At 30.0% G+C, this 27,907-nt stretch overlaps 1 protein-coding gene across 1 annotated transcript in view; it reads right to left on the reverse strand.

Annotated features, from left to right (window-relative positions):
* Window positions 1-273: 273 nt before the first annotated feature.
* Window positions 274-27,907, reverse strand: part of LOC125823227 (uncharacterized) — a 38,528-nt gene continuing 10,894 nt past the window's right edge. Inside the window, exons 2-3 of the mRNA XM_049502628.1 lie at window positions 1,270-1,625; window positions 274-1,017 (exon numbers count right to left, since the gene is read on the reverse strand). Of these exons, the coding sequence (XP_049358585.1) occupies window positions 274-1,017; window positions 1,270-1,625 (1,100 nt within the window). The remainder of the gene's footprint in view (window positions 1,018-1,269; window positions 1,626-27,907) is intronic.

A 27,907-nucleotide genomic window follows, 5' to 3' on the forward strand; every position in this document is an offset into this window, starting at 1 on the left:
TATGGGTGCAAATACCGGGCGGAATGCCCACGATATTACCTATGGTCCATCCGGTAGCTTTTATGTGCTTCTGCAGTACTTCAATAATCACTTTTACCTGCCTTTCACTCAGATTTGCTGCAATAATCATTGGCAGAGTGTTGTTAGTTCCCAAGAAAACATACTTGAGATGGGATGGGAGTACTTTCAGCTCTATAGTTGGTGGCTCTTCAATGATGGCTTTGCAGGTGGCCTGCATCAGTTTTTTGGGTCGATATCCAACTTAATTGGATTTCATGCTTGTGCTCCTAACCCTATTAGGGCTGCGATCATTTCATCATATTCATGTATTTTCGAATCGTCATGATTTGCAAGTATTGACTCAAGAGGTTCATTCTTGAGCAGCAGATAGCTCACACTTGCCACTGCCTCGTCTATAACATCTTCAGTAGACACTAGATGGATATCACTTGGTTGCTTCATGGATTTACAGATGTTGAAACTTACCTCATCATCATTCACACGGAATTTCAACTTGTCACTTTCAACAACTACTAATGCTCTACCAGTTGCTAAGAATGGCCTGCCCAAAATAATGGGGACCTCAACATCAATGTCACAATCTAAAATCACAAAGTCAGCTAGAAATATATATCGATCCACTTTGACCAAGATATCGTAGAGGATCCCAACAGGATGCTTGATGGATCGATCTTCCATAAGAAGTCTCATGGTAGTTGCCTTTGGTTCTCCAAATCCAAGTTGCTTGTATATGGCGTATGGCATCAAGATGATGCTTACTCCTAGGTCACTTAAAGCCTTGGCAAATTGGAGCATTCCAATAGTACACTGGATGGTGAAAGCACCATGGTCGTCCCTTTTAGTGATTAACTCCATTGTCACGATCACACTGCAACTATATGGTACTTCAATCGTTTCATACTCCAAGATCCTCTTCTTGGTGACTAACTCTTTCATGAATTTAGCATACCCTGGCATCTCCAGCAATGCTTCCACCAAAGGAAGGTTGATGGACAACTTTTTAAACACAGACAAGAATTTTTTAAACCTCTCATCTTCATTCTTATTTTTCAAACGCTGGGGAAAAGGTGGATGTATTTTGGGTAAGGGTTGTATTATTTTTGAAGTCTCACTGTGTTGATTCATTTCTTTTTGTGCTTTCTTGCCGATGTTTTGATGATCGGTAACCTCTGCTTCTTCCTCACCCTAATTTTCCTCATGTTCTTCTCCTTCGTTACCTATTGCTATCTTCCCGCTACGGGTAATTACAGTCAGCTCTTCTTCCCCATTTTCCTTTGGCATCTTGGTTGTTAGTTTAGCCGATAGGAGATTTAATTGACCTTCTAGCATCTTGATGGCATTAGCATGAGAGTTCACCTTGCTATTTAGTGATGAAAAATCATCTCTCATTCCCTTTAGCAAATCATCAGAACCTTCAACTTTCTCAAGGATTTGTGTCAGTAGATCATTCACCCTTGGGCTGTTGTCATTCTCCCTTGGGCTGTTGTCATTCTCCCTTGATGTCGGGCGGTGACTCAGTTGATTTTGGTATTCTTCATAATCGTCATGCTCAGTCAACTCTTGGAAATATCGCCTTGGTCCTTCACCTCTAGGGTGGTTCCAACCTTGATTTCCAACCCGCGGTTGACAGTGCGGGTGGAAACCCTACTCATTCCTTTTGTTGTTCCGACCTTGATTCCATTTGATTTTAAGTTATCGAAAAAAGAACCCCCCTTTGCGCGATACACTTCATGGTTGCCTTTCATGTGCTCTTGTAGATCTAATCTTATATATACTTAAAGATATAAAAATAATTGAATTAAGAAGAATCATATGGGAAAAAATATTTAATGATAACGAATCAGAAGATATATTGAACCAACAATGGTATGAAATAGACCTACACAGTTTAGACTACAAAAGAATAGAATGATACGATTTAGAAATAAATTCAGACTAAAATGAACTACGAATATTTACAATATTGGACAGAATCTATGGAAGATATAAAACTATTAGAACAATTAATGAAGAGCTATGGATGATAAGAAATATAAGAAGAAACATACTAGTAGAAAGATAAGAAAATTAAGAAGAAAATTAATCAAATTATATTCGGAATATAAACAACTAAATATCACAAAAACCGATAACAACAAATTGAACCAATTGATAGATAATATATCTAAACAACAACAACAACATACCCAGTGAAATCCCACTAGGTGGGGTCTGAGGAGGGTAGAGTGTACGCCGACCTTGCCACTACCTCGTGGAGGTAGATAGGCTGTTTCCAAAAGACCCTCAGCTCAAGTACATCAAATACAAGTAAAAGGAGAGGAAAACAGTGTATACAACATAACATCCAATAAACAAAGATAGTATATAATCAACAAAGGAGACAATAACAATAATAAAATAATGTGAGAAGTGAAACACAGTAAACAACATAAGGCTATAGGTATCACAGACAAGAACTGCAAGTGCAAGGCTAGGACTACTACAAACGCTAACAACCCATACCTTCGCAAGGAAAGACAACACGCTAACCCTACTAACCTTCAACCTTAATACGCGACCTCCACTCCTTCCTATCTAGAGTCATGTACTCGGTAATGTGCAGCTAAGCCAAGTCCTGTCTAATCACCCCTCCCCAATACTTCTTAGGCCTACCTCTACCCCTCCGTGTACCCTCTACAACCAGCCCCTCACACCTCCTCACTAGGGAAATATTATATAAATACGAAATAGCTATAAGAAACGAATTTAGTAGTATGACAACAGAAGTAGAAGAACAAAATAAAGAAAAAATCATAAATCGGAATCTAATGACAAAATTAGCAATATGTGACATGTGTTATATAGATGAATATACATGTGCATTTAGAGAATACTATTATAAAGGAACATATAGCATAGACGAAATTAAAGAAATAAGAAATTTATATTTTACAAAATTAGCGAAACCGTTTAATTCAAAAGTAATAAAAAGTTGGAATGAAGCAGGATTAACAAATACCTTAAGAGCTAGAATAAAATTCTTACAACGATGGTTTATAGAACTATGTGAAAAACATAAAGAAGAAATAAAAATGGAAAAAATATTAGTTAAAAACTTGGCATGTTGCAAAAATAAAACAACACCTCAATTTAGTTGTACGGATAGGTATTATAAAAATAGAAAGAAATATAATAAAAAATACAGATCAAAATATAAATATAAAAAACCAAGAAGAAGATATTATGTAAAAAACTACAAAACCAAAAGACCATATAGACTAAAAAGAAAACTAACGGAATGTACTTGTTATAATTGTAGAAAATTAGGACATATAGCTAGAGATTGTAAATTACCTAAAAACCCAAAGATAAAACAAATATCAGAAATAATAATAGACGATGAAAAATATACGCAGATAGAGTACATAGATTATGAATTAGAAAGCAATGATAGTATATATGAATTATCGGAAAATGAAATGGAAAATAATCCAGTAATAGAATCAAATAATGAATACGATATCAATGACTGAAACAGATATACAAATGATAACTAAAGAAAAATATCAAGATGAAGAATCGGCAGAACAAAAAATAATATTTGATAATAATATATTTGAACAAATAAAAGGAAAAGAATTAGACCTAAATGTAGAAAAAATATTCGAAATACCAACAATAAGAAACTAGTTTAAACGACAAAAAGAAGAATATTATGTATTAAGTCAAAGAGAACATATCATAGATTGCAAATACACCAAAGGATATGCTAAAATACCAATAATAAACAAATGGATAATAAATAAAAACATACAAGATATTAAGGCTGAAAAGCCAATTAAATATGTACATTTAGGAGGAACAGAAATACTAATAAAAGCATGTTTTAGAGAAGGAATAGATACATCCATAGAAATATACTTAGCAGATGATAGGATCATACAACTTATAGAAAAAAGTATAATAAGTGCAATAAAAGGTAACCTCATATACCAAAAATTTAAATTCATAATAGGTGCTAACTACTCAGTAGCAATAAATTATAGAAATATAGATAAATCACTAGTATTATATTGGAAAATGTCAGGAATAGAACTAGCCCCGGAAAGTAAAATATTTACAGCTAGATATAAAAACTTATATGTTTTAACAACAAAACATAAAATAACAGCAAAAAATAAAATAAATAAAATAAAAATAGTAAATCATTTTGAAAGGATAGTTACAGTCATAGATAATAATAATTATAGTTATAATGAAATTGATATAGAAGAAGATTTGGAAATAGTAAAAGAAAGACTAAGTACATCAAAAAGAATAAATAATGAGATACCCAAAATATCATCAAAAATGAGTACCTCAAGAAGAATAGATAAAACTCCACAAAAATCAATGGAAGAAGAAATAAAACCACATCATTACTACATAACGGGAATAATGGAACAACGAAAATATTTAATATTAATAAATACAGGACTAGAAGAAAATTATATTACAAGAGAATTAGTGACGGAAGATGATATAATAACTACTGAACAATTATGCCCCGAACTACCAAAAGCATTAATGTATACCGAAGAAACTACAGAAAAGGAAATAATCATTGGAGGCGTACCAATAGTAATAAAATTTAAAATATATCAAGGAGATGAAAATATCACTTTAGGAATAAAATGGCTAGAACAAGTAAAACCATATAATCTAGAAGACAAACAATTAATAATAAATTATGAAAATAAAATAGTAATAAAAAGGACTTTAGTATGATAAAAATATGAAAATATATATACTTGCAAAGATAATAATAGAGGGATATTACAACAGATATTATACACCAATGATAGATACGGGAGCAGAAGCTAATATATGTAAATACAATTGTTTACCAAAAGATAAGTGGGAAAAATTAAAAACACCAATAGTAGTAACAAAATTTAATAATGAAGGAAGCATGATCACATATAAGGCAAAAAAAATAAAAATACAAATATGGGATAAGATATTAACTATAGAAGAAATATATTACTTTGAATTGACTACAAAAGATATGTTATTAGGAATGCCATTTTAAAAAAAATTATACCCACTTATAATAACAAAAACTCACTGGTGGTTCACAACACCGTGTAAACAAAAAATAGGAGCAAAAAGAGTAAAATAACAAAAAACGAAAAACAACAGAATGTATAAAAGGAAGTGAAAAAATTACACAAAAATTAGAAAATATAAAACAAGAAGACCCTAAGATAGAATTAATTATAGTCTCTACATATAAAGTAAAAATAATCCAAGATAAGTTAGAATTATTGTATAGTGAAGATCGTTTACAAGGATGGGAAAAACATAAAACAAAAATAAAAATTGAGCTAATTGATAATAATAGTATAATAACCCAAAAACCATTAAAATATAATTTTAATGATTTAACAGAATTTAAGATACATATAACTGAATTACTAGAAATAGGGTACATACAAGAAAGCAATAGCAAGCATACAAGTCCAACATTTATAGTAAATAAACATAGTGAACAAAAAAGAGGAAAAAGTTGAATGGTTATTGATTATAGAAATTTAAATGCAAAAACTAAAACATATAATTACCCAATACCAAATAAAATATTAAAATTAAGACAAATACAAGGATATAATAACTTTAGTAAATTTAACTGCAAATCAGGATTTTACCACTTAAAATTATAAGAAGAATCTAAAAAACTTTTACAGTACCACAAGGATTTTATGAATGGAATGTATTACCATTTGGATATAAAAATGCACCAGGTAGATATCAACACTTTATGGATAACTACTTTAAACAATTAGAAAATTGTGTAGTATATATTGATGATATATTACTATATTCTAAAACCCAAGATGACCACATAAGATTATTAGAAAAATTCATATGTATTATAGAATATTCAGGCATAAGCCTAAGTAAAAAGAAAGCAGACATAATGGAAAGCCAAATAGAATTCCTAGGAATACAAATAGATAAAACTGGAATAAAAATGCAAACGCATATAGTACAAAAAATAATTAACTCAAATGAATAGCTAGATACGAAAAAAAAACTACAATCATTTCTAAGACTAGTAAACCAAGTAAGAGAATACATACCAAAATTAGCAGAGAATTTAAAACCATTACAACAAAAATTAAAGAAAGATGTAGAATATCAATTTGATAAGAAAGACCAAACACAAATACAAAAAAAAAGTTATTATGTAAAAACCTTCCTACACTATATTTTCCGGATGAAAATAAAAAATTTAATTATATAGTAGAATCAGACGCCAGTGAAAAAAATTATGGAGGAGTATTAAAATACAGGTATTGAGAAGAAAAAATAGAACATCATTGTAGATATTATTAAGGAACATTTACTAATGTAGAAATAAGATGGGAAATAAATAGGAAAGAATTATATTCGGTATATAAATGTTTATTATCATTTGAACCATATATTGTATATAACGAATTTATTATAAGAACAGATAATACACAAATAAAATGGTGGCTAACAAGAAACATAGAAGATTCGGTAACAACAAAAGAAATAAGGAGATTGGTATTAAATATATTAAATTTTACATTTACAATTGAAGTAATAAAAAATGATAAGAATGTTATTGCAGATTACTTATCACGACAAAGTTACGCAGATTGAGACTGAGGAAGAAGATACAATTGAAAAGATACTCAAAGTCATTACTACACTTTGTACAAAAGTGGATATTATGGACAACGAGATACAAAAGCAAGAGACTAATGAAGATAAACTGAAGTCTAAAGCTAGTATAAGTCAGCAGCATGACTATAAAAATGCAGAGCTATGTCGATCGGAAGACAGAAAAAGTCCAAAGCTAAAAGGTGACGTTGGGAAACACCTAAAAACCCATAACATTTGTTTAAATACAGCTGCAGGTACAAGCCAACGAGTTAGTGAAAAACATAAGAACTCAAACTTAAACCAGCTATTCGAAAAACCATTTACCCCAAGGCCAACACCAAAAAACATATTGACTATAGAACCATACGCAGATAGCCTACACTATGACAAAAGGACATATAACCATATTACGCGAACCTATATAGAAAATATATACAAAGTCCAAACATTTTTAAATCTTAAACCCAGATCTACTACAATCCAAGAACCCAGCCATGATTATTTAATCCAAAAATTACAAGGTTATAATAAATTGATTGCGCAACCAAAAACTAATGCCAACTTAGTAAGGACATATTACAACTATGGACTATTAAATACAGTATATACATGTGACGGAGAGGAACTAAGTGGAATACCGGAACTACATAAAGCATTTATTGCATATAAGAGAGTTACTACGGGAAATTTATTCTATGTAAAATTTTATACGACAACAACAGAGATATTATAGAGGAAATAAAACCTCTGATACAAGTGGTAAAGATAGGACTAACAAAAGATATGATAATACCGGAAGATATCAAACAGAAACCAGAGATACAAAAAAGCGAGATACCCAGTTTTTATGCCAATAAGAGAATAATTGGTATATCAACCACTATACAAGAACTAGCAAATAATTATTTAAACGGAAACGCTATATGGAGCTACTATGCAAGCGATCCGTTAATGATTAATTCCAATTCAAATGAGCTAAGGAAAACAGATATGGATAAAGTCCAAAGATGGATTTTATCATTACTTAAACCAGAAGAACGACCTACGACACGAGACTAAAAGTAGGATTTATTTTGGCAGAACTATTAACCAGATATTGCAAGCTAATTGATCACAAATACCCTGACCACATATGTTTGAAATGTAACGGTGAAGATAACATAATTCTAGATGTCAATTTAGAGTGAAAAAAGACGATCAAGATAAGATTCAGACAAGACAAGATAAGATATGGACAAGATAAAAAAAATAAGATAAGTTTTTTGACTAATTATGTAAAGTAACGTGACAATGTGAAATAATAGGTGTATAGGTGTGTAAGGATAAGGTAAAATAGTTGGACAAGTGTAAAGTAGGTGTGGAGTGTTATGGTGTGTCATAAAGTGTATAGTATGGTGTGTCATAAGTAGGTGTAAAAAGTCATATGTATCATAAAGTAGGTGTAAAAAGTCATATGATGTGTGATGTATTGGGAAGAGTACGTTTAGTATTGTGCAGATTTTCCTTTCTATATAAAGGAAAGCATATGTAACATAAAAGGCAGGCAATGCCTAATATATAAAACTCTCCTTTCAAAAACTCTCAAAAAAAACTAATAGTTTAAAAGATAATGGAGCAACAATCTGAAATCAAACCAGATATTTCAGATAGCATGAATAAGCAAGAGGCAAAGATATATTGTTCAAAAACTATGCAGAACTAATTTCATATATTCCTGAATATCATATATATGATTGAATAAATTTAGGTTAGTTATTATGTATTAGAATTTTTTGAATCATGATTTCTAGTTTATTAGCACACTGGAAATAGGGAGAAAACTTCTATACTATGTCATCCTAATCTTGAAATCGGTAGGCGAGAAAAGTTGTTTAGGGGAGTAAACAAAGTTGAGGCGCTGATAAGAAGGAAGTATCCGCTAAAGTACGATGCTAGTAGTGACAGGAGAACATGATAAACAGATAATCTAGTTCATAATGATCTAATATGAATTTAATCAATTATGAATATGATAGGAAGGAATACTTGAAAATAAAAAATCTGCTTAACAACGAACATGACCACATACATGCATGATGAAATGATAAAAAACTACGAAACTTTAATCTTATATATACTTAAAAATATAGAAATAATTGAATTAAGAAGAATAATATGGGAAAAAATATTTGAAGATAATGAATCAGAAGATATATTGAACCAAGAATGGTATGAAATAGACCTACATGATTTAGACTTCGAAAGAATAAAATGGTATGATTTAGAAATAAATTCAGATTAAAATAAACTACGAATATTTACAATATTGGATAGAATCTATGGAAGATATAAAACTATTAGAACAATTAATGGAGGAAAATTTATATATGTACCAATGAACCCAAGATATGTTATATCTAGAATATATCATAAATAATATTAATGAAATATTCAGATTAAAACAACTATCGAAAGAATATTACGATAAATATTATTATATTTTACCAAGAATTTCGCACCTAATAATAAATAAATATCAAGATTAAGACACTTAGCAAAAGATTATTATAATAAAATCTTTAAAATAAATTACTCACCTACCACACTACCACTTCCATGAATTCATCAACTACCAGTTCCGCACCGAAAAATGGTTCACTATATAATAATTCTAACTTATCTTGGATTATTTTTACTTTATCTATAGATAATATAATTAATTCTATTTTAGGATCTTCTTATTTTCAGTGTTGTAAAAAGCGCAGAAAAGCGCGCTTAAAGCGCGAGGCGAGGCTCCTGCGCTTTTAGCTCCTGAAGCGAAGCGACATTGAAAAGGCGCTCGCTTCTATTGTAGAAGCGAGAAGTGCAAGAAAAGCGAAAGCGAGATAAAGCACGCTTTTTATGAAAAAGTGCCAATTAGGGTTTTATTTTTTAAAATGTAAGTTTTTTTTTTTATTTCTGAAAGATACTTATGCGACTAAGAAGCTGCGACTTTTTCTCTTCTTCTTTGCGACTGTTGTAGCCTGTAAGTTCTCTTCTTCTTCTCTTCTTCTCTGCGAAGCTGCTGCGATTTGCTACTGTTTTTTTTTTTGGTTGCTGCTTGGTGTTTTTCTATATTTTTATTGCTGCATTTCTTTTTCCAATTCTGTTTGCTGCTGTGTTTTCAATATCTATTACTGACCTATTTTTTTTTCCAATTAATATTAATGCTCTGTTTTTTCAATTATTTTGCTGCTCTTGTTGAAGAATAGGAGTTTGATTCTTTGTGATTTAATTATGTTTTTTATTTGTTGCTTTATATGTTATGACTTATGAGTATTATTGACTATCTATTTACTTTTAATGTAGGAATATATTACCTCTATTCAGTTATTTAATTTTTTTTATTCTTATACTAAATATCGCTTTATTTAAAAAGAGCGCATGCTTCACTTCTCGCTTCTCGCTTTTGTGAAGCGAGCCCTTGTCACTTTTTTCCGCTTCTCGCTTACCAAAACACTGCTTCTTTTATATTTTCTAATTTTTGTGTAATTTTTTCACTTCCTTTTATCCATTCTGTTGTTTTTCGTTTTTTGTTATTTACTCTTTTTGCTCCTATTTTTTGTTTACACGGTGTTGTGAACCACCAGTGTGTTTTTGTTATCATATGTGGGTATAATTTTTCTAAAAATGGCATTCCTAATAGCATATCTTTTGTAGTCAATTCAAAATTATATATTTCCTCTATAGTTAATATCTTATCCCATTTTTGTATTTTTATATTTTCTTCCTTATATGTGATCATGTTTCCTTCATTATTAAATCTTGTTACTACTATAGCTATTTTTAATATTTCCCATTTATCTTCTGGTAAACAATTGTAACCATTTTTCGGTGCGGAACTGGTAGTTGAGGAATTCATGGAAGTGGTAGTGTGGTAGGTGAGTAATTTATTTCAAAGATTTTATTATAATATCCTTTTGCTAAGTGTCTTAATCTTGATATTTCTTCAATATTAGGTGTGAAATTCATGGTAAAATATAATAATATTTATTGTAATATTCTTCCGATAGTTGTTTTAATCTGAATATTTCATTAATATTATTTATGATATATTCTAGATATAACATATCTTGGGTTTTTTGATACATATATAAATTTTTCTCCATTAATTTTTCTAATAGTTTTATATCTTCCATAGATTCTATCCAATATTATAAATATTCGTAGTTTATTTTAAACTGAATTTATTTCTAAATCATACTATATTATTCTTTCGAGGTCTAAATCAGGTAGGTCTATTTCATATCATTCTTGGTTCAATATATCTTCTGATTCTTTATCTTCAAATATTTTTTTCCCATATTATTCTTCTTAATTCAATTATTTCTATATTTTTAAGTATATATAGGATTAAAGTTTCGTAGTTTTTTATCATTTCATCATGAATGTATGTGGTCATGTTTGTTGTTATGCATATTTTTAATTTTCAATTATTCCTTCCTATCATATCCATAATTGCTTAAATTCTTATTAGATCATTATGAACTAGATTATATGTTTATCATCTTCTCCTGTCACTAATAGCATCGTACTTTAGCAGATACTTCCTTCTTATCAGCGCCTCAACTTTGTTTACTCCCCTAAACGCCTTTTCTCGCCTACCGGTTTCAACATTAGGATGGCATAGTATAGATGTTTTCTCCCTATTTCCAGTGTGCTAATAAACTAAAAATCATGATTCAAATAATTCTAATACATAATAACTAACATAAATTTATTCAATCATATATATGATATTCAGGAATATATGAAATTAGTTCTACATATTTTTTGAACAATATACCCTTGCCTCTTGCTTATTCATGCTATCTGAAATATCTGGTTTGATTTCAGATTGTTGCTCCATTATCTTTTAAAATATTAGTTTTTAGTTGAGAGAGTTTTTGAAAGGAGAGTTTAATATCTTAGGCATTGCCTGCCTTTTCATTTACATATACCTTCCTTTATATAGAAAGGAAGTTCTTACTTTACAATCCTTCTTAATACTACACGTACACCTACTAGTTAATAATGTGCCTAATATATAATATAATATAGTATATCTACATTATGACACATCTACCTACTTTATGACACAATGACACACTTTATGATTTTTTACATATATAATAAACCTACTTTATGACACACTTGCATGACTTTTTTACATACTAATACTATTTACTTTTTCCATATGTCTTCTTTTTCTTCATCTTTATCTTCTCATCATCTTCTTATCTTATTTTTTAGGCTTCCGTCTTTATCTCTTATTCTAGATGTACGTCTGGAATTATATTATCTTCTCCGTTGCATTTCGAACATATATGGTCAGGGTATTTATGACCAATTAGCTTGCAATATCTGGTTAATAACTCTGCCGAAACAAATCCTACTTTTAGTGCTCGTGTTGTAGGTCGTTCTTCTGGCTTAAATAATGATAAAATCCATCTCTGGACTTCATCCATATCTGTTTTCCTTAGCTCATTTGAATTGGAATTAATCATTAACTGATCTCTTGCATAGTAGCTCCATATAGCGTTTCCATTTAAATAATTATTTGCTAGCTCTTGTATAATGGTTGATTTACCAATTATTCTCTTATTGGCATAAAAATTGGGTATCTCGCTTTTTTGTATCTCTGGTTGTTGTTCGATATCTTCCGGTATTATCATATCTTTTGTTAGTCTTATCTTTACCACTTGTATCGGAAGTTTTATTTCCTCGTATAATATCTCTGTTGTTGCCATATAAAATTTTACATAGAATAAATTTCCCTTAGTAACTCTCTTATATGTAATAAATGTTTTATGTAGTTTCGGTATTCCACTTAGTTCCTCTCCGTCATATGTATATACTGTATTTAATAGTTCATAGTTGTAACATGTCCTTACTAAGTTGGCGTTAGTTTTCGGTTGGGCAATTAGTTTATTATAACCTTGTAATTTTTGGGTTAAATAATCCTGGTTGGGTTCTTGGGTTGTAGTAGATCTGGGTTTAAGGTTTAAAAATGTTTGGATTTTGTATATATTTTCTATATAGGTTCGCGTAATATGGTTATATGTTCTTTTGTCATGGTGTAGGCTATCCGCATATGTAGAAGTTTGTGGTTCTATAGTTAATGTGTTTTTTGGTGTTAGCCTCGGGGTAAATGATTTTTCGAATAACTGGTTTAAGTTTGAGTTCTTATGTTTTTCACTAACTCGTTAGCTTGTACCTACAGCTGTATTTAAACAAATGTTATGGGTTTTTAGGTGTTTCCCAACGTTACCTTTTAGCTTTGGATTTTTTCTGTCTTTCGATCGACATAGCTCCGCATTTTTATAGTCATGCTGCTGACTTATACTAGCTTTAGACTTCAGATTATCTTCATTAGTCTTTAGCTTTTGTATCTCGTTGTCCATACTATCCACTTTTGTACAAAGTGTAGTATGGCTTTGAGTATCTTTTCAATTGTATCTTCTTCCTCAGTCTCAGTCTGACTAGCTTTGTCGTGATAGGTAATTTGCAATAACATTCTTATCAGTTTTTATTTCTTCAATTGTAAATGTAAAATTTAATATATTTAATATCAATCTCCTTATTTCTTTTGTTGTTACCGAATCTTGTATTTTTCTTGTTAGCCACCATTTTACTTGTGTATTATCTGTTCTTATAATAAATTTGTTATATACAATATATGGTTCAAATGATAACAAATACTTATATACTTAATATAATTCTTATCTATTTATTTTCCATTTTATTTCTATATTATTAAATGTTCCTGAATAATACCTACAATGATGTTCTATCGTATTGCCATCATACCTGTATTTTAAATATTCCTCCATAACTATTTTCACTCGCATCTAATTCTGTTATATAAGTAAATTTTTTGTTTTCATCTGGAAAGTATAGTTTAGGTAAGTTTTTATATAATAATTTTACCTTTTGTATTTGTATTTGGTCTTTTTTATCAAATTGATATTTTATATCTTTCTTTAATGTTTGTTGTAATGGTTTTAAATTCTCTGCTAATTTTGGTATGTATGCTCTTACTTGATTTACTAGTCCTAAAAATGATTGTAATTTCTTTTTTGTGTCTAGTTGTTCATTTGAGTTAATTATTTATTTTTTGTACTATATGTGTTTGCATTTTTATTCCATTTTTATCTATTTGTATTCCTAGGAATTCTATTTGGCTGTTCATTATGTCTGTTTTCTTTTTACTTAAGCTTATGCCCGAATATTCTATGATATGTATGAATTTTTCTAATACTCTTATGTGTTCATCTTGGGTTTTGGAATATAATAATATATCATCAATATATACTACATAATTTTTTAGTTGTTTAAAATAGTTATCCATAAAGTGTTGATATTTACCTGGTGCATTTTATATCATACATTCCATTCATAGAATCCTTGTGGTACAGTGAATGTTGTTAGTTTTTTAGATTCTTCTTCTAGTTTTAAGTGATAAAATCCTGATTTACAATCAAATTTGCTAAAATAAATATATCCTTGTATTTGTCTTATCTTTAGTATTTTATTTGGTTTCGGATAATTATATGTTTTAGTTTTTGCATTTAAATTTCTATAATCAATAACCATTCTGCTTTTTCCTCATTTTTGTTCACTATATTTATTTACGATAAATGCGGGGCTTGTGTGCTTACTATTGCTTTCTTGTATATATCCTATTTCTAGTAATTCATTTATATGTATCTTAAATTCGGTTAAATCATTAATATTATACTTAAATGGTTTTTGGGTTATTATACTAGTGTTATCAATTAGGTCAATTTTTACTTTTGTTTTATTATCTCCCATCCTTGTAAAGGATCCTCACTATATAATAATTCTAACTTATCTTGGATTATTTTTACTTTATCTATAGAGAATATAATTATTTCTATTTTAGGGTCTTCTTCTTTTATATTTTCTAATTTTTGTGTAATTTTTTCACTTCCTTTTATCCATTCTGTTGTTTTTCGTTTTTTATTATTTACTCTTTTTGCTCCTATTTTTTGTTTACACGATGTTGTGAACCACCAGTGTGTTTTTGTTATTATATGTGGGTATAATTTTTCTTAAAATGGCATTCCTAATAGCATATCTTTTGTGGTTAATTCAAAGTTATATATTTCTTCTATAGTTAATATCTTATCCCATATTTGTATTTCTATATTTTTTGCCTTATATGTGATCATGCTTCTTTCATTATTAAATCATGTTACTACTATCGGTGTTTTTAATTTTTCCCATTTATGTTCTGGTAACAATTGTATTTACATATATTAGCTTCTGCTTCTGTATCTATCATTGGTGTATAATATCTGTTGTAATATCCCTTTATTATTATCTTTGCAAGTATATATATTTTCATATTTTTATCATACTAAAGTTGTCACGCCCCGAACTACCCCCGAGACGCGGACACGGGACCTAGGACCACAAGTGATCCCAAGCTAACCCTGCTGGCATGATCATGAGCATACTAAAGATAATAAACTGATGCGGAAGCTAAATCATAAATAAATCTGAAAAGATGGGGAGTACCCATATACTATAACTGAATATATCAGATCTGAGAGTTTAATACAAAAGAAATATCAAACTCAAACACTAAGCTGAATCTAACTATGTCTGAAATAAGCCTCTAAACTGACTAGAAATGTTGGGACATGCCCCAACTAGATCTAGCATAACTGAAACTAAAGACTAAAAGTCATAAAGATAAACATGTCACTAGTCCTCGAAGAATGAGGACTCACCACTGATACTGCTGAACTGAAGATTGAGAACCGATCTAAGCGTGATCTGGATACTGAGAACCTGAACCTACATCACGAGAAGATGTAGCGCACGTATGCGTCAGTACTTGAAAGGTACTGAGCAGGCAGGATAGAATAAAGCTGAAAGAACATATAACTAAACAAAGCAATAAAGCAATGAAATAATCTGAACATGATATCTGTCACGACCCGGGAGCACCCCCTAGTCGTAACCGGCGTACTCGACCTCGAAGAGGTCTAATACAAGCCTCTTAGCATTCATTCATCGCATAGACACCAAAACCATAAGGAATAAAAAACTTTCTTCACACACGAAGATACTTTCAATAAATAGCAAGCGGAAGACTTTCTAGACTTTATACAATATGTCTCAAAACCATCTAATACCTGAATATAACATTGGGACTAAGCCCACTCAAAACTTAAGCAAATACTAGAGAGACATAAAAAAAGGAACATGTTGGTTATTGCCCTCGAATCTATGAGGACTCACCAAGTCTTCATCTTCAACTCTTAAAAACCTAACAAGTAGCCATGACATATCACCATCTCCAAATCCCTACACTTTAGTCAAAAAGCGAAAGAAAGGGGTTAGCATAATTAAGTACTAAGTATGGAGACCATGCAAGAAAATATGCACAACGGACATTTACAAGAAATGTATGCTTTCATATCCTTTGATAAAACCTTTCCGTTACAAGTATAAGAGACATAATACAAGTCAACATTAACATATAAGACCATAGCCAACCATACATATACTTAACATAAATCCATATACAACCCATGCTTAACTTTAGAAGGACAGATGTCATTTTATTACCATAGGACCTCTACCTAATATAACCTTAAGACACACTTGAGTGAGACAAGAAGTGACCGCCTACACGATCCTCTTCAAGCACACTTAAGTGTTCCCCAAGATTACCTTAGATAAGGACTTTATAGGCAACGTGCATAATCATACCCGATAGATAGCATATTAATGAGATGATACGTATAATGATGCTTACATAAAATAAATCATATTTAGTGGGGCGTAGTACATGTGTGGTGAGTGACCATCAATATAGTATTTCCAAGGCGTACCACCCCCTTGGAGAGGCGAAAGAGGTACAAACCCCTCAATGTGGTTACCCGGGCCTACCACCCCCCGAGCTAGGGACCAAGGTACAAACCCCTCTATATGGTTATACGGGCCTACTACCCCCCGTACTAGTAAACCAAGGTACCAACCCCTCGATATGGTTATACGGGCCTACTACCCCCCGTACTAGGCAACCAAGGTACCAACCCCTCGATATGGTTATACGGGCCTACTACCCCCCGTACTAGGCAACCAAGGTACAAACCCCTCGATATGGTTATACGGGCCTACTACCCCCCGTACTAGGCAACCAAGGTACCAACCCCTCGATATGGTTATACGGGCCTACTACCCCCCGTACTAGGCAACCAAGGTACCAACCCCTCGATATGGTTATATGGGCCTACTACCCCCCGTACTGGGCAACCAATTCCAAAATCCATATAAATCAGCCCACCAACAACATACATATATATCAACCTTCGAAATACAATTACATAACTTATTTAACTTCTATTAGCTCAGTAATGATGACATAAAATAGGATCATCATCATAAGTAAGCCTAGCATGTACAAATACAACTATGCTCCCAAAACAAGGAATCTGGCCAGCCTAGTACCTCATGTTGCATCTTAGATTTGAAAAGGAAAATGGCAGAACTAGACTTTATAACCTTCATGAAAGATGTAGATACATCTCTTAGGGTTGCAAACAAACAAGGATCACCGCAAAATATATTTTGTACAAAAAGATATAGTCAAGACACTAGCCGCTGGTCATGCAGGATTTCAATTCTCGGAATCTGGGCAGAACTTGCCCTCTGTTGCGTCCCATATTTCGTATCCATAACAGTTAATTTAGAATTTTACATAAACATAAAAGTTGTAGGTATACGAGTTAGCTTTCCAAATCATATTTATTCACTGCAAACTAAGTTCTAGAGCAAGAGATATGCCTAAAATACCAAACACTATCCAGCTCAAAAACAGGTTTCGTCACTTACATCCGAAAGGAATGCCATATCCTATCGATTCATATTCAACAAAGCTTCTAATGTATCAAGAAGATGCACCTAAGTCTACCAAGTCAAGACACACATCACATTATAAAGTTCCTTCACATTCCATCATCATCACATATGAACAATAATAGAGGACACACTTTCAATCACAATACAATAACACTTTAAATAAGATCACCTTGAGATCACATGAACACCTTTATATTCACAACATGATTGCCTTTACTTCATTTGATTCTCATTCAAGTCCTTCACATCCCATTCACATATATGATATCATGTCAACACTTCAATTCCTCATATAATGCCTCCAAGGCCATAAAGACAATAAATTCAATAAGTAAACACCTCCACCATAAGTGGATCACACATCAATCTATCACAATTCTATATCAATTCTACCTTAACAATGAAGTTAGGTCCACTTACCCTTTTTCCCAAGCCACAATCACCATTCCTCAACTCTCCAACAATTCACAATAGATAAGCATAGATAATAATAGAAGTCAACTATTCAACTCAATCCAAGCATACTTCCATCATCATTCAATCATAAATAATAAACCCACTTCATAAGCCAACTTTAGGAAACTTGCCAAGACATGGGTTCATGGAAATTTCTTTCTTAAAACCATCAATAGACACCATTAATAACGTAAATCATCAAAAAAAATCATTTAATGCAAGAACCCATGCTTAGAATCGAAATTAGGATTTTTGTGTTTTTGGAAGAACTTTGAATCATTGAATTGAGCTCCTTGAAAGGAAGAATAATCAAGGATAAAGAATCCCCATACCTCTAAGTTGAAAACCCACGAGAATTGAAGAAGAAGGAACTCAAAATCTTCAATCCTAGCTCCAACTTCTTCTTCTTCTTCTCTTCTTCACTCAAGGACCCTAACTCTTACTCTTTTAAAATGGAACAAAAATGATCCACAATCAGCCTAACACAATAATATAACCTCAAAAGAAAATATTTGTGAAAAGACCAAAATGCCCTTAAATTTCCGGACGGACTCCTTGCTCACTGCCCAACTTTCAAAGGGCATAACTCGCTCATAAAAACTCGGAATCGAGAAAACTCGGTGGCGTTGGAAAGATTGTTCCAAGGGCTTTCCAAACATAACTGGAACTACCCCTGGATCATCCTGAGCTAGGAGTTATGACTGTTCAAAGTTGGCCAAAAACTCACTGATTTCCCACAGTTAACCAAATTTCCAGGTTCTGAACTTTTTCCAAAAGTGACTACTTCCAATTTCAAGCTACTTCATATTCATTTTAAATTGTCGGATGTAACACAATTAAAATGAAATTACATAAAAACCCCTCATAGAACCTCATTATAAAGTCAACACAAAGTCATAGGCTCTTGCTTAACCTATCATTTTCCGAGTCGTTACAATATCGATACTGAATACTGAGCTAACTGAATGCAATGACCAATTTATAACATGCTAACTGAATACTGAATGAACTGTAAATGTGGTCAATGCAATAGAGTCTGACTGAACTGTGGGAGCTACTAATAACCGACATAAAACCACATGAGCTAAATGTGGAGTCCGATGTATACGCCCCATCGAGAGGACCCAATATACCCTGCCAGAGGTATAGAGGAATGTTGGCGTGATCACTAAACTGATGTTGCCCACAGAGGGGACTTACACCTACGTGGCTCGTACTTCTGGGACTATATGGGTACGCTAAAACCCTAGTCCAACTCGGTATTATGCTACTCCCAATGAATTAAGTGGTTAACTAGTTATGACTGAACATCTGTAAATACTGGATAGCTCGAAACTGAACATGCAAACAGAGAATGCAACAATTAACCTGATAATGATGCATTCATAAACTGAGGCATGTAAAACTGATTACTGAAATATCTGACCTAGCATGTGTAATTCAAGAACTAAAGAAATACATAGCTAGGGTTCTGAAATTCATGCGATAAACTGAGCAATAACATGATAATCTGATTTGGAACATTACCATAAATAATTCATGATAATCTGTTGAAATTCTAGAAACCATAGGTCTGTTCATAATCATGGAATCAAGAATCTAACTGAATTCTAGGGACCTAATGGGTGAAAGGAACCCACTAGTGAAATCCCACATACCTGGTGACGAATTCCATGGAAAAAATTTTCGATTTCACAGCTGGAACTGAAGAAACCTCGTTGCGTTCTTGAACTAGGGTTCTTGACCTTTTTCTCCTCTCTTGCTTCTAATTTTCTAAGTTTGATTAATGATTTTGACTAAGGTAAGTTCTAGTTATGTTTCTAGACTTAAACTGATTAAAACCTCATGATTTAGGGTCTAAACAACGTATCTTAGGGGTTAAACAAAATAGGAAAAGACCAAAAGACCCCTGAATTAACTGCTGTCGGAGTGACTGACGGAATGGACTGACGGTCCGTCAATCATTAGACGGTCCGTCGATTGGGTCCGTAGGTCGAGTCTGCACAACAGGGCTTCACTAAAACGGGCATAACTTAATATTCGGAGGTCGGAATTTAGCAAACTCAGTGGCGTTGGAAAGATAATTCAATTATCTATCTAACCATAGTCATGGGACACATAATTCGTTTTGTACTAAAAGTTATGACCATCTGAAGTTGACCCATCAATATTTTTCATCTAACTAGTTGCTAACCTCATCTACGGTCAGACCTACGGACCGTGGGTCTGTCCGTGAGTCGGGACTTAGCCAATTTTCTGAGCCGGCTGGGGAAGGGTTGCAGTGGTGAACCATGGTCCACCAGCATGGGCCGTGGTCTGACCTACGATCCGTGGATGGTGACCGTAAGTTGCACCTGCAACTTCTCAAAATCTGCATTTTTGTCTATTTTGAATACGGAAGTTACAAAAGTCCTTTTTATTATTACTCTTTTATTTTCATAATTTATTATTAACTGTTTGTCTTCTAGATTATATGGTTTTATTTGTTCTAGTCATTTTATTCCTAAGGTGATATTTTCATCTCCTTGATATATTTTAAATTTTTTTACTATTGGTACGCCTCCAATGATTATTTCATTTTCTATAGTTTCTTCGGTATACATTAATGCTTTTGGTAGTTCGGGGCATAATAATTCAGTAGTTATTATTTCATCTTCCGTCACTAATTATCTTGTAATATAGTTTTCTTCTAGTCCTGTATTTATTAATATTAAATATTTTCGTTGTTCCATTATTCCCGTTATGTAGTAATGATGTGGTTTTATTTCTTCTTCCATTAATTTTTGTGGGGTTTTATCTATTCTTCTTGAGGTACTCATTTTTTATGATATTTGGGGTATCTCATTATTTATTCTTTTTGATGTACTTAATCTTTCTTTTACTATTTCCAAATCTTCTTCTATATCAATTTCATTATAACTATAATAATTATTATCTATGACTGTAACTATCCTTTCAAAAGAATTTTCTTTCTTTATTTTATTTATTTTATTTTTTGTTATTATTTTATGTTTTGTTGTTAAAACATATAAGTTTTTACATCTAGCTGTAAAGATTTTACTTCATGAGCTAGTTTTATCCCTGACATTTTCCAATATAATACTAGCGATTTATCTATATTTCTGTCATTTATTCCTACTGAGTAGTTAACACTTATTATAAATTTAATTTTTTGGTATATGAGGTTATCTTTTACTGCACTTATTATACTTTTTTCTATAGATTGTATAATTCTATCATCCGCTAAGTATATTTCTATGGGTGTATCTATTCCTTCTCTAAAACATGCTTTTATTAGTATTTTTGTTCCTCCTAAATGTACATATTTAATTGGATTTTTAGCCTTAATATCTTGTATTTCTTTATTTATTATTCGTTTGTTTATTATTGATATTTTAGTCTTTCCTTTGGTGTATTTGCAATCTATGATATGTTTTCTTTGACTTACTACATAATATTCTCTTTTTTGTCGTTTAAACCAGTTTCTTATTATTGGTATTTAGAATATTTTTTCTACGCTTAGGTCTAATTCTTTTCCTTTTATTTGTTCAAATATATTATTATCAAATATTTTTTTTTGTTTTGCCGATTCTTCATCTTGATATTTTTCTTTAGTTATTATTTGTATATCTGTTTCAGTCATTGGTATCGTATTAATTATCTGATTCTATTACTGGATTATTTTCCATTTCATTTTCTGTTAATTCATATATACTATCATTGCTTTCTAATTGATAATCTATGTACTATATCTACGTATATTTTTCATCGTCTATTATTATTTCTTATATTTGTTTTTTCTTTGCATTTTTAGGTAATTTACAATATCTAGCTATATGTCCTAATTTTCCACAATTATAACAAGTACATTCCGTTAGTTTTCTTTTGGTCTATATGGTCTTTTGATTTTGTAGTTTTTTACATAGTATATTCTTCTTGGTTTTTTATATTTATATTTCAAACTATATTGTTTGTTATATCTCTTTTTATAGTATTTGTCCGTACAACAAAATTGTGGTGCCGTTTTATTTTTGCAACATACTAAGTTTTTTACTAGTATTTTTTCCATTTTTATTTCTTCTTTACGTCTTTCACATAGTTCTATAAACCATAGTTGTAAGAATTTTATTCTAGCTCCTAAGGTATGTATTAATCCTGCTTCATTCCAACTTTTTATTACTTTTGCATTAAAAGGTTCCGGTAATTTTGTAAAAAATAATTTTCTTATTTCTTTACTTTCGTCTATGCTATATGTTCCTTTATAATAGTATTCTCTAAATGCACATGTATATTCATCTATATAACACATGTCACATATTGCTAATTTTGTCATTAGATTCCGGTTTATGATTTTTTCTTTATTTTGTTCTTCTACTTTTGTTGTCATACTACTAAATTCGTTTCTTATAGCTATTTTGTATTTATATAATATTTTCATAGTTGTAGTAGCTATTCCACCATCAAATTTTTTATTACTTCTTAGAGTTTGTAAACTTTCATCTGATAAATTTTGTAGCCATAATTTTACTGTTCCTATAAGTGTTCTTTCTATATATCCTGGTGTTTCTGTTATTACTATTTTGTTATCTATTAATTGTTTTGATATATATCACATCCATAATTGCATTGTTTTATTTATATCTGCTACACAGTCTAAATCTAAAAAAGTATGTTGTTCAGTTATTGGTTTAGGCGTCCATTTTTTATTTAATCTTTTATCCTATATAGTTTTTTCTCTATCATATTGTCCATAGTTTTCATTATAATATTTTGGATTTAAATTTCTTGGGTTTTTTACTCCTGATGTGCTAGGTTTTTCATCTATGTCTACATCTCTTGTATTTACTTCTAAATTCTTTGTATTATCTATGTTTGCTAAAAGTTCTGTATATGTTTCGCTTGTTTCCGAATGTTGTTCATCTAGATCATCATTATTTATTTCATCAATTCTTATTTGAGGTAGATTATCTTGGTTATTTTTTTCTTTTTCTTCTAATTCATTTTCTAATTGCAATTTTTCTTTAAATTTAATTATCTCATTTGCTAATTTTGTTTTTTGGTTCTTTTTGTTTTTGTTTTATTTCATACGTTTCTTTTAACATTGCCAGCTCTTTTTCTAGTTCTATTATTTTAGTATTTTTTATTTCTTCTAATTGTTGTACTTCCTTTTTTGCTTGTTGTTTTATTTTTTCAATTTCCGTTTTTCTATCTATTTCTTCATTTTCTTTTGTTATTCTTATCATAACAATTAAACTATCTTCTAGTTTTACCGTTTCTTTTTCTAACATTAAACTTATATTGTCACCTATTTTGTCGTATCTTCTTTCTAAATTAGAAAATATTATCTTTATTTTTAACCCGTCATAGTTTTCGTATGTTTTTTCATCTATTGCATATTCTTCTTTATTCATTTATAAATTTTGTTGTAGTTTATATTCCTGAATATCATATATATGATTGAATAAATTTGTGTTAGTTATTATGTATTAGAATTATTTGAATCATGATTTCTAGTTTATTAGCACAATGAAAACAGGGAGAAAACTTCTATACTATGTCATCCTAATGTTGAAACTGGTAGGCGAGGAAGCCGTTTAGGGGAGTAAACAAAGTTGAGGCGTTGATAAGAAGGAAGTATCCACTAAAGTATGATGCTAGTAGTGACAGAAGAACATGATAAACAGATAATCTAGTTCATAATGATCTAATATGAATATAATCAATTATGAATATGATAGGAAGGAATAATTTGAAATAAAAAACCTGCATGATAAAGAACATGACTACATACGTTCATTATGAAATGATAAAAAAATATGAAACTTTAATCTTATATATACTTAAAGATATAAAAAAAATTGAATTAAGAAGAATCATATGGGAAAAAATATTTAATTATAACGAATCAGAAAATATATTGAACCAACAATGGTATGAAATAGACCTACATAATTTAGACTACGAAAGAGTAGAATGGTACGATTTAGAAATAAATTCAGACTAAACTGAACTACGAATATTTACAATATTGGACAGAATCTATGGAAGATATAAAACTATTAGAACAATTAATGAAGAAAAATTTATACATGTATCTAAGAACCCAAGATATGTTATATCTAGAATATATCATAAATAATATTAAAGAGATATAAAGATTAAGACACTTAGCAAAAAAATATTATAATAAAATCTTTAAAATAAATTACTCACCTACCACACTATCACCTACTATGAATTCCTCAAGTACCAGTTCTGCACCACCGAAAAATGGTATCAAAGCTATGGAAGAAAAGAAATATGAGAAGAAACGTACTAGTAGAAAATTAAGAAAAATAAGAAGAAAATTAAACAAATTGTATCCGGAATATAAACAACTCAATATCACAAAAACCGATATCGACAAATTAAATCAATTAATAAATAATATATCTAAAATAGAATATAAATATATTCAATATTTAAAGATACAATGAATAGCGAGAATAATTAATATAAAGAAAAACTTACTGAAATAATTATAGCGAAAAGGCAAGAATTAGAACATAGGCAAAATAGACTTAATAATAACATATTCACAGGAATTTGTAAAAAATCTATAATAGCACAGAGAAAAACTATTTTATATCTAGAAATACAAATAGAAAGTTTAGAATATAAACGTCAACACAATCTATAAATAAATAAGGAAGAATATGCAATAGATGAAAAAACATATGAAAACTATGACGGATTAAAAATAAAGATAATATTTTCTAATCTAGGAAGAAGATACAAGAAAATAGGTGACAATATAAGTTTAATGTTAGAAAAAGAAACGGTAAAACTAGAAGATAGTTTAACTGCTATGATAAGAATAACAAAAGAAAATGAAGAAAAAGATAGAAAAATGGTAATTGAAAAAATAAAACAACAAGCAAAAAAGGAAGTACAACAATTAGAAGAAGTAAAAAATACTAAAATAATAGAACTAGAAAAGAGCTGGCGGTGTTAAAAGAAATGTATGAAATAAAACAAAAAGAAAAAGAACAAAAAACAAAATTAGCAAATGAAATATTTAAATTTAAAGAAAAGCTGCAATTAGAAGATGAATTAGAAGGAAAAGAAGAAAATAACCAAGATAATCTACCCGAAATAAGAATTGATGAAATAAATGACAATGATCTAGATGAACAACATTCGGAAACAACCGAAACATATACAGAACTTTTAGCAAACATAGATAATACAAAGAATTTAGAAATAAATACAGGAGACATAGACATGGATGAAAAACCTAGTACATCAGGAATAAAAAACCCAAAAAATATAAAATATTATAATACAAACTATGGACAATATGATAGAGAAACCACTATATGGGATAAAAGATTAAATAAAAAATGGACGCCTAAACCAATAACTGAACGACATGATTTCTTAGATTTAGATTGTGTAGTAGATATAAATAAAACAATCCAATTATGGATAGGATATATATCAAAACAATTAATAGATAACAAAATAGTGACAATAGAGACACCAGGATATATAGAAAGAACGCTTATAGGAACAGTAAAATTATGGCTACAAAATTTATCAGATGAAAGTTTAAAAACTCTAAGAAATAATAAAAAATTTGATGGTGGAATAGCTACTACAATTATGGAAATATTATATAAATACGAAATAGCTATAAGAAATGAATTTAGTAGTATGACAACAGAGGTAGAAGAACAAAATAAAGAAAAAATCATAAATCGGAATCTAATGACAAAATTAGCAATATGTAATATGTGTTACATAGATGAATATACATGTGCATTTAAAGAATACTATTATAAAGGAACATATAGCACAGAAGAAAGTAAAGAAATAAGAAAATTATATTTTACAAAATTACCAGAACATTTTAATTCAAAAATAATAAAAAGTTGGAATGAAGCAGAATTAATAGATACCTTAGGAGCTAGAATGAAATTCTTGCAACGATGGTTTATAGAACTATGTGAAAAACATAAAGAAGAAATAAAAATGAAAAAAATATTAGTAAAAAACTTGGCATGTTGCAAAAATAAAACAGTACCTCAATTTGATTGTATGGATATGTATTATAAAAGTAGAAAGAAATATAATAAAAAATACAGATCAAAATATAAATATAAAAAACCAAGAAGAAGATACTATGTAAAAAACTACAAAACGTAAAGACCATATAGACCAAAAAGAAAACTAACAGAATGTACTTGTTATAATTGTGGAAAATTAGGACATATAGCTAGAGATTGTAAATTACCTAACAATCCAAAGGAAAAAAATATATCAGAAATAATAATAGACGATGAAAAATATACGCAAATAGAGTACGTATATTATGAATTAGAAAGTGAAGATAGTATATATGAATTATCAGAAAACGAAGAAAATAATCCAGTAATAGAATCAGATAATGAATACTATATCAATGACTGAAAAGATATACAAATAATTGCTAAAGAAAAATATTAAGATGAAGAATCGGCAGAACAAAAAATAATATATTTGAACAAATAAAAGGAAAAGAATTAGACCTAAGCGTAGAAAAAATATTCGAAATACCAACAATAAGAAATTGGTTTAAACGACAAAAAGAAGAATATTATGTAGTAAGTCAAAGAGAACATATCATAGATTGCAAATACACCAAAGAAAAGGCTAAAATACCAATAATAAATCAACGAATAATAAATAAATAATACAAGATATTAAAGCTAAAAATCCAATTAAATATGTACATTTAGGAGGAACAGAAATACTAATAAAAACATGTTTTAGAGAAAGAATAGATACACCCATAGAAATATACCTAGCGGATGATAAAATTATACAACCCATAGAAAAAAGTATAATAAGTGCAGTAAAAGGTTACCTCATATACCAAAAAATTTAAATTTATAATAAGTGCTAACTACTCAGTAGCAATAAATGACAGAAACATAGATAAATCGCTAGTATTATATTGAAAAATGTCAGGAATAGAACTAGCCCGGGAAGTAAAATATTTACAGCTAGATGTAAAAACTTATATATTTTAACAACAAAACATAAAATAACAACAACAAAAAAGATAAAAAATAAAAAATAAAAATAGAAGATCCTTTCGAAAGAATAGTTACGGTCATAGATAATAATGATTATAGTTATAATGAAATTGACATAGAAGAAGATTTGGAAATAGTAAAAGAAAGACTAAGTACAACAAAAAGAATAAATAATGAGATACCCCAAATATCATAAAAAATGAGTACCTCAAGAGGAATACATAAAACCCCACAAAAATCAATGAAAGAAGAAATAAAACCACATCATTACTACATAACGGGAATAATGGAACAACGAAAATATTTAATATTAATAAATACATGACTAGAAGAAAACTATATTACAAGAGAATTAGTAACGGAAGATGAAATAATAACTACTAAACAATTATGCCCTGAACTACCAAAAGCATTAATGTATACCGAAGAAACTACAGAAAAGGAAATAATCATTGGAGGCGTACCAATAGTAATAAAATTTAAAATATATCAAGGAGATGAAAATATCACCTTAGGAATAAAATGACTAGAACAAGTAAAACCATATAATCTAGAAGACAAACAGTTAATAATAAATTATGAAAATAAAAGAGTAATAATAAAAAGGACTTTAGTATGATAAAACTATGAAAATATATATACTTGCAAAGATAATAATAGAGGGATATTACAATAGATATTATACACCAATGATAGATTCGGGAGCGGAAACTAATATATGTAAATACAATTGTTTACCAGAAGATAAGTGGGAAAAATTAAAAACACCAATATTAGTAACAGGATTTAATAATGAAGGAAGCATGATAACATATAAGGCA

This window comes from Solanum verrucosum, unplaced genomic scaffold (genome assembly GCF_900185275.1).
Source record: "Solanum verrucosum unplaced genomic scaffold, falcon-dt-bn FXZP01000011.1, whole genome shotgun sequence".
In the NCBI taxonomy this organism is placed as follows: domain Eukaryota; kingdom Viridiplantae; phylum Streptophyta; class Magnoliopsida; order Solanales; family Solanaceae; genus Solanum; species Solanum verrucosum.